Here is a 9,555-nt window from a genome sequence, read left to right as displayed (position 1 = left end):
TGCAGTCTGCACACGATAATCAGGGACCAGATTAGCCAGTGCAGTCCGCACACGATAATCAGGGACCAGATTAGCCAGTGCAGTCCGCACACGTTCATCAGGGACCAGATTAGCCAGTGCAGTCCCCACACGATAATCAGGGACCAGATTAGCCAGTGCAGTCCGCACACGATAATCAGGGACCAGATTAGTCAGTGCAGTCCCCACACATTAATCAGGGACCAGATTAGCGAGTGCAGTCCGCACACGTTCATCAGGGACCTGATTAGCCAGTGCAGTCCGCACACGATAATCAGGGACTAGATTAGCAAGTGCAGTCGGCACAAGATAATCAGGGACCAGATTAGCCAGTGCAGTCCCCACACTATAATCAGGGACCAGATTAGCCAGTGCAATCCGCACACGATAATCAGGGACAAGATTAGCCAGTGCCGTCCGCACACGATAATCAGGGACCAGATTAGCCAGTGCAGTCCGCACATGATAATCAGGGACCAGATTAGCCAGTGCAATCCACACATGATAATCAGGGACCAGATTAGCCAGTGCAGTCTGCACACGATAATCATGGACCAGATTAGCCAGTGCAGTCCGCACACAATCAGGGACCTGATTAGCCAGTGCAGTCCGCACATGATAATCAGGGACCAGATTAGCCATTGCAGTCTGCACATGATAATCAGGGACCAGATTAGCCAGTGCAGTCCGCACACGATAATCAGGGACCAGATTAGCCATTGCAGTCTGCACATGATAATCAGGAACCAGATTAGCCAGTGCAGTCCGCACACGATAATCATGGACCAGATTAGCCAGTGCAGTCCGCACATGATAATCAGGGACCAGATTAGCCAGTGCAGTCTGCACACGAAAATCAGGGACCAGATTAGCCAGTGCAGTCTGCACACGATAATCAGGGACCAGATTAGCCAGTGCAGTCTGCACACGATAATCATGGACCAGATTAGCCAGTGCAGTCCGCACATGATAATCAGGGACCATATTAGCCAGTGCAGTCCGCACACGATAATCATGGACCAGATTAGCCAGTGCAGTCCGCACACAATAATAAGGGACCAGATTAGCCAGTGCAGTCGGCACATGATAATCAGGGACCAGATTAGCCAGTGCAGTCCGCACACGATAATCAGGGACCAGATTAGCCAGTGCAGTCCGCACACAATAATCAGGGACCAGATTAGCCAGTGCCGTCCGCACACGATAATCAGGGACCAGATTAGCCAGTGCAGTCCGCACATGATAATCAGGGACCAGATTAGCCAGTGCAGTCCGCGCACGATAATCAGGGACCAGATTAGCGAGTGCAGTCCGCACACAATAATCAGGGACCAGATTAGCCAGTGCAGTCCGCACACGATAATCAGGGACCAGATTAGCCAGTGCAGTCCGCACGTGATAATCAGGGACCAGATTAGCCAGTGCAATCCGCACACGATAATCAGGGACCAGATTAGCCAGTGCCGTCCGCACATGATAATCAGGGACCAGGTTAGCCAGTGCAATCCACACATGATAATCAGGGACCAGATTAGCCAGTGCAATCCACACATGATAATCAGGGACCAGATTAGCCAGTGCAATCCACACATGATAATCAGGGACCAGATTAGCCAGTGCAGTCCGCACACAATAATCAGGGACCAGATTAGCCAGTGCAGTCCGCACATGATAATCAGGGACCAGATTAGCCAGTGCAATCCGCACACGATAATCATGGACCAGATTAGCCAGTGCAGTCCGCACATGATAATCAGGGACCAGATTAGCCAGTGCAGTCTGCACACGATAATCAGGGACCAGATTAGCCAGTGCAGTCTGCACACGATAATCAGGGACCAGATTAGCCAGTGCAGTCTGCACACGATAATCATGGACCAGATTAGCCAGTGCAGTCCGCACATGATAATCAGGGACCATATTAGCCAGTGCAGTCCGCACACGATAATCATGGACCAGATTAGCCAGTGCAGTCCGCACACAATAATAAGGGACCAGATTAGCCAGTGCAATCCACACATGATAATCAGGGACCAGATTAGCCAGTGCAGTCCGCACACAATAATCAGGGACCAGATTAGCCAGTGCAGTCCGCACATGATAATCAGGGACCAGATTAGCCAGTGCAGTCCGCACACGATAATCAGGGACCAGATTAGCCAGTGCAGTCCGCACACAATAATCAGGGACCAGATTAGCCAGTGCAGTCCGCACATGATAATCAGGGACCAGATTAGCCAGTGCAGTCCGCACACAATAATCAGGGACCATACTTTCTGCTTATATATATTTTTTATTTAAATGATATTTTTTCCAAACACAAAATCAAAAGTGTTTTCCTGAGCAGACTGCAACGGCCAATCTGGGACAACACTTTACGCACATGCATTTAGCCCTGTTTTCCAGAGCGATGCACATTATTTACAGTTGTCATCTGACATACATATACCCAGTGCAGGATGTATTGTTATTTAGATATGTTATTTGTTTGTGAGGTGTAAATAAATAGAGGATATTTGTTGGATTCGGTGGATTATCGATTTTAATTTACGAGTGATCATAGAAAATAATATTTTCACAAGTGGCGCAGCCACGAGTGAATTTTTTTTTTCTTTGATCACTGGTGAATTAAAATCGATATTCCACCGAATCCAACAAATTTTCTTTTTATTTTATGCCTTTTTTCACAGTTTATAGACATTGTTTAAGTATTTAACTAAAGAATTTCGCTGGGATAATGACGTCATTTCTTTACAAAAATGACGTCATTTCAAAGTAAACAATGAAAATTGTCGATAATTTTCACTGATAATTTTCACTGTTTGAAACAGTGAAATTATCAGTTTTAATCGACTGATATTTCTCTATAAACCACCGGAAAGCATAAAATAAATAGGTCTCAACAATGTATATTTCATCAAATGATCGTTCACTGCTTCTGCATTATGTGATTATTTTGCCTTGCAGGAAGCTGTACCATGTGCGGTCAGTAACGCAAGGAGATGTCTACAGGGCAGATGCAAAAGACATTCCCAGAATATTCCAGGTACAAAGCATTGATCTTAATACGGATTTAATCTTTTTATGCCCCCGGATCGAAAGATCGGGGGCATATTGTTTTTGGCCTGTCTGTCTGTCATTGTATGTGTGTGTCCCAAAACTTTAACCTTTGTTAAAGTTTGGTCATACCTTTTTGATAGGGATGGCAACGGTTATTCGGTTAACCGGTTATCTGTTTCTTAAGGAGGTTAACCGGTTATAAAATTAATATTTGGTTACTCTTGCAGAAAACACAATTTTTGGTTGAACGCAATAAATGCTCAAATCGTTAAGTTTTGTTTTTACTTCATTTCACTGTGTTGGCTAACCCGCTTATCTTATCGCAAATTATCGTCAATTACCACCCTGTGATGCCCCCCCCCTTTAGATCAAGTATGCCATTGTGTTGACTACCATTGCTTGATAAAATCAATAAAGCTGGACACTCTGATTACACCTGATCACTGTTGTTTTAACAACCATTGCAAACTTAAAGGCCCTTATAAAGACATTGAGTATAAATAGGCCTTAACAACAGAGGTTTGGAAACCTATATTTATGCTAATTGACAAATGTTATTAATCAGCAAACTGTTAATGCACGCAATTCTGTAAGAATAATAAGTCTTAATAAAACACAACATAATTCAAATTCTGCACTAGCTTTTATTGATCAAGATGTAGAACAATAATTATGCGTAAATGACATGAAGGAAATATTACAACAAAGAAATATCACCGTTTACCGACAAGCATGTAAAAAATGTCGGTAATGACTTTCGGAAATGACTAAGTATTCGATGCAAAATGTATAATATTATACTTAGAATTTGAATTCCCAATTGAAAGGACCAACACAATTTGTAAAGAAACAGTATTTTATTGATAAAATGATTGAAGTAATTAGGTTACAAGACAGATTATATTTGCATATACATGTAATTGTTTATAAACATATACGTTTTTCGGATGTTTTTTTTTTCATGTATGTGGTACAACAACAGTCGGTTAACTGCTCCTATATCGAAACAGGTTAACCGGTTACGGATTTGCTAAGTTTGCTATCCCTACTTTTTATGCCCTCGGTAGGGTGGCATATAGCAGTTGAACTGTCCGTCAGTATGTCAGTCCGTCCGTCCGAAAACTATAATGGTCATAACTTTTTCAATATTGAAGATAGCAACTTGATATTTGGCATGCATGTGTATCACATGGAGCTGCACATTTTGAGTGGTGAAAGGTGAAGGTCAAGGTCATCCTTCAAGGCCAAATGTCAAATATATGGCATCTGTCCGTCCGTCCAAAAACTTTAACATTGGCCATAACTTTTTCAATATTGAAGGTAGCAACTGGGTAATTGGTATGCATGTGTATCTCATGGAGTTGAACATTTTGAGTGGTAAAAAATGAAGGTCAAGGTCATCCTTCAAGGTCAAATGTCAAATAAATGGCGTCTGTCCGTCCAAAAACTTTAACATTGGCCATAGCTTTTTTAATATTGAAGATAACAACTTGATATTTGGCATGCATGTCCATCTCACGGAGCTGCACATTTTGAGTGGTGAAGGTCAAGGTCATTCTTCAAGGTCAAATGTCAAATATATGGCGTCTGTCTGTCCGAAAACTTTAACATTGGCCATAACTTTTTCAACATTGAAGATAGCAATTTGATGTTTGGCATGCATGTTCATCTCATGGAGCTGCACATTTTGAGTGGTGAAAGGTGAAAGTCAAGGTCATCCTTCAAAGTCAAAGGTCAAATTTTGCAATATTGAAGATGGCAACTTGATATTTGGCATGCATGTGTATCTCATGGAGCTGAACATTTTGAATGGTGAAAGGTGAAGGTCAAGGTCATTGTTAAAGGTTAAATGTCAAATAAATGGCGTCTGTCCATCCGAAAACTTAAACATTAGCCATAACTTTTTCAATATTGAAGATAGCAATTTGATATTTCGCATGCATGTGTATCTCATGGAGCTGCACATTTTGAGTGGTGAAAGGTCAAGGTCATCCTTCAAGGTGAAAGGTCAAATTTTTGCAATATTGAAGATAGCAACTCGATATTTGGCATTCAGGCATATCTCATGGAGCTGCACATTTTGAGTGGTGAAAGGTCAAGGTCATCCTTCAAGGTCAAAGGTAAAAATTGTGCAATATTGAAGATAGCAACTCGATATTTGGCATGCATGTGTATCTCATGGAGCTGCACATTTTGAAAGGTGAAATGTCAAGGTCATCCTTCAAGGTCAAAGGTCAAATATATGGCTTCAAATCAGCGCAGTAGGGGGCATTGTGTTTCACAAACACAGCTTTTGTTGAATATGGAAGATAGCAACTTGATATTTGGCTGGAAGATAGCAACTTGATTTTTGGCATGCGTGTTTATCTCATGAAGCTGCACATTTTGTGTGGTGAAAAGTCAAGGTCATCCTTCAAGATCAAAAGTAAAAAAATACAATCCAAGGAAAGTAATAAGCTTTGAAAGGGAGATAACTTCTAAACCTGCCAAATGATATATTTAAATTTTATTTCAAAGCGGCGCAATAGGGGTCATTGTGTTTCTGACAAACACATCTCTTGTTTAAGATAGTTTGCTTTTTATTTTCAAAATCAATATGATAATATTGAGTAAAAAAGACACAATATTCTGAAACTGTGGAAATTTACTGTGCATTTACATATTGTGTGTGCACAGGATAGCACTGCATCAGCCAATTTATATGGGTATTACTGTTTGTTAATTTCAAGACTTAACTGTGGAAAGTGTAGCTTTTGATTAGACTTCTCTTTTCATTTTCACATGACACAGGTCATATAGATTTTGATTCTTATTTTCAAAAGAGCATGTGGTGGTGTTTGTAATTTTCACTGTTAATTAATCTTTTAACATTAACTGTATAAACACCTGTACAGGTCTGTTGAAGGTGCTGTATGCTACTGAAGGTGAGAACAGGAAATCTGAGGAGAACCCAGGGGAAACAAACAACCAGGTAGGCACATCAGCGGTACATCTGTCATAGTTACGGGCAAGGTAGTCACATCAGCGGTACAGTTGTCATAGTAACGGAGAAGGTAGGTACATCTCTCATCGTTACGGACCAGGTAGTCACATCAGCGGTACATCTGTCATAGTAACAGACCAGGTAGGCACATCAGCGGTACATCTGTCATAGTTACGGGCCAGGTAGTCACATCAGCGGTACATTTGTCATAGTTACTGGCCAGGTAGTCACATCAGGGGTACATTTGTCATAGTTACGGGCCAGGTAGTCACATCAGCAGTACATTTGTCATAGTTACGGACCAGGTAGGCACATCAGTGGTACATCTGTCATAGTTACGTGCCAGGTAGTCACATCAGCGGTACATTTGTCATAGTTACAGGCCAGGTATGTACATCTGTCATAGTTACAGGCCAGGTAGTCACATCAGCAGTACATCTGTCATAGTTACGGGCCAGGTAGGTACATTTGTGATAGTAACGGGCCAGCTAGGTACATCTGTCATAGTTACGGACCAGGTAGGTACATCTGTCATAGTTACGGACCAGGTTGTCACATCAGCGGTACATTTGTTATAGTTACGGGCCAGGTAGGCACATCAGCGGTACATCTGTCAAAGTTATGGGCCAGGTAGTCACATCAGCGGTACATTTGTCATAGTTACAGGCCAGGTATGTACATCTGTCATAGTTACGGGCCAGGTAGTCACATCAGCAGTACATCTGTCATAGTTACGGGCCAGGTAGGTACATTTGTGATAGTAACGGGCCAGCTAGGTACATCTGTCATAGTTACGGACCAGGTAGGTACATCTGTCATAGTTACGGACCAGGTTGTCACATCAGCGGTACATTTGTTATAGTTACGGGCCAGGTAGGCACATCAGCGGTACATCTGTCATAGTTATGGGCCAGGTAGTCACATCAGCGGTACATTTGTCATAGTTACACGCCAGGTAGTCACATCAGCAGTACATTTGTCATAGTTACGGACCAGGTAGGTACATCTGTCATAGTTATGGACCAGGTATGTACATCTGTCATAGTTACGGACCAGATAGTCACATCAGCAGTACATTTGTCATAGTTACGGACCAGGTAGGTACATCTGTCATAGTTACGGACCAGGTTGTCACATCAGCGGTACATTTGTTATAGTTATGGGCCAGGTAGGCACATCAGCGGTACATCTGTCATAGTTATGGGCCAGGTAGTCACATCAGCGGTACATTTGTCATAGTTACACGCCAGGTAGTCACATCAGCAGTACATTTGTCATAGTTACGGACCAGGTAGGTGCATCTGTCATAGTTATGGACCAGGTATGTACATCTGTCATAGTTACGGACCAGATAGTCACATCAGCAGTACATTTGTCATAGTAACGGACCAGGTAGGTACATCTGTCATAGTTAAGGACCAGTTAGTCACATCAGCGGTACATTTGTCATAGTAACAGACCAGGTAGGCACATCAGCGGTACATCTGTCATAGTTACGTGCTAGGTAGTCACATCAGCGGCACATTTGTCATAGTAACGGGCCAGATAGGCACATCAGTGGTACATCTGTCATAGTTATGGGCCAGGTAGGCACATCAGCAGTACATCTGTCAAAGTTACAGGCCAGGTAGTCACATCAGCAGTACATTTGTCATAGTTACGGGCCAGGTAGTCACATCAGCGGTACATCTGTCATAGTTAAGGGCCAGGTAGGCACATCAGCGGTACACCTGTCATAGTAAGGGGCCAGCTAGATGCATCAGCTATACATCTGTCATAGTAAGGGGCCAAGACGTCACATCAGCTATACATCTGTCATAGTTAGGGGCCAGGTAGGCACATCAGCGATACATTTGTCTTAGTAAGGGGCCACGTAGGCACATCAGTGGTACATCTGTCATAGTAAGGGGCCAGATAGGCACATCAGTGTTCATCTGTCCTAGTAAGGGGCCAAGTAGGCACATCAGTGGTACATCTGTCATAGTAAGGGTCCAGATAGGAACATCAGTGGTACATCTGTAGTAGTTCGGGGCTAAGTAGGCACATCAGCGGTTCATCTGTCATAGTAAGGGGCCAGGTACGCACATCAGGGTTCATCTGTCATAGTAAGGGGCAAGGTAGGTACATCAGCGATACATCTGTCATAGTAAGGGGCCAGGTAGGCACATCAGCAGTACATCTGTCATAGTAAGGGGCCAGGTAGGCACATCAGGGATACATCTGTCATAGTTATTGGCAAGGTAGGCACGTCAGCGGTAAATCTGTCATAGTAAGGGGCCAGAGCCCAGTATTGAGAACATTCTTGGTAGATGAGATTTGAGAATTCAGTATAGAGTGTTGAAATTGTCAGGGACCTCACAAACAATGTTAAATCTCAGCTATAGGATTGTGCACAAATTTTTTCCGTGAACTCAGGGTTGAGTCAGACTCAAAACTCAAAAAGCTTTTATGAACACCGAATTGATCATAATGGTGGAACTCATCTTAACAATTGAGAAAGCACACAAAGTTGAGTCAGAATATGGACTGTTTGTGATACTAGCTCCTGGCTTGCTATCGCAGTTTTTATAGTGCAGGAATGGCAATCCAGCGTGTGTGATTCTATGCATGTTCGCCTGGGCTGCTAAACTTTTCTGGGGAAAGGTCATGAAATTATTTAAACCGCCATTCTTTTCCTGCCTCTGATGCAGCTAGGGCACTTGCATATTTTGCTAGATCAAACAATAGTGCTTAGACATTCATTGAGTTGGTTTACTGGCAGAAAACAGCTTGATTTGGTGTAAAATCCCTACAAACTGATAAACCAACAACAAATAGTATTGGAAACTTTTTTTTAGTTTTGATAGTCTTTAAATTGTTCGTGCTATATATGTTTAAATTATATGTATTGCAATGACATTAGCTCTTTCCCATTCAGAAGCAAAGTGAAAAAGGCTATGTGAAAACCGCAAAAAAACAGAACAGCCTGCGAGTAACTCTCAGTCTGTTCAGGTTTTATGCTGTTTGCTGCTCACCAGTATCTTAGGGTTGGAACTGCAACCTTCAAAACTTGCATCTAGTCAGGGCCAAAAAAAACTTCTTTGCAAGGGGCCTCTTTTTCTTCCCCTTTACCAAAGAGGCCCTTGCCCCTACAGAAATTTCTTTAAAATAATGCATTTTTCTCTCAATTTCCAATCTACCTCAGTATTTTTCATTCCTCAAAGCCAGATTTTTTTCCCTTTTCCCCAAAGTTGGTGTTTTGGCCCTGCTAGTAAGAAAGGCCTTTAACAAAATTTAACTACAAAAGCGTAACGATAGGTATCTAGGGACCGTCTCATCAAAGGTTGTACAACAATTGAAATATACGTTTAAAACTGGAAAACTCAAAATATAAAAGCTGTTAAACAACGTGCACTCAAAATATGGACCATGAGTAAGAAAATTATGATATGTATCAATTTACCGAAATAAGCAATACTACGATTTCGTGTTTAGTAATACCGGTAATGTTTATT

General features: G+C 42.2%; 1 protein-coding gene across 11 annotated transcripts in view; it reads left to right on the top strand.

Annotated features, from left to right (window-relative positions):
- The window catches only part of LOC127862021 (rho-associated protein kinase 2-like), a 461,134-nt gene that overhangs the window by 100,066 nt on the left and 351,513 nt on the right, over window positions 1–9,555 (top strand). For all 11 annotated transcript variants that reach the window (XR_008040404.1, XR_008040405.1, XR_008040402.1 and 8 more), the window contains exons 30-31: window positions 2,986–3,064; window positions 5,984–6,049. Coding sequence is in view for 4 of the 11 variants with exons in the window: in XM_052400942.1 (XP_052256902.1) it covers window positions 2,986–3,064; window positions 5,984–6,049 (145 nt within the window). In the remaining 7 variants the exon portion in view is untranslated. The remainder of the gene's footprint in view (window positions 1–2,985; window positions 3,065–5,983; window positions 6,050–9,555) is intronic.

This window comes from Dreissena polymorpha, chromosome 16 (genome assembly GCF_020536995.1).
Source record: "Dreissena polymorpha isolate Duluth1 chromosome 16, UMN_Dpol_1.0, whole genome shotgun sequence".
In the NCBI taxonomy this organism is placed as follows: Eukaryota; Metazoa; Mollusca; class Bivalvia; order Myida; family Dreissenidae; genus Dreissena; species Dreissena polymorpha.
This window is presented reverse-complemented; position numbering and strand designations above follow the sequence as displayed.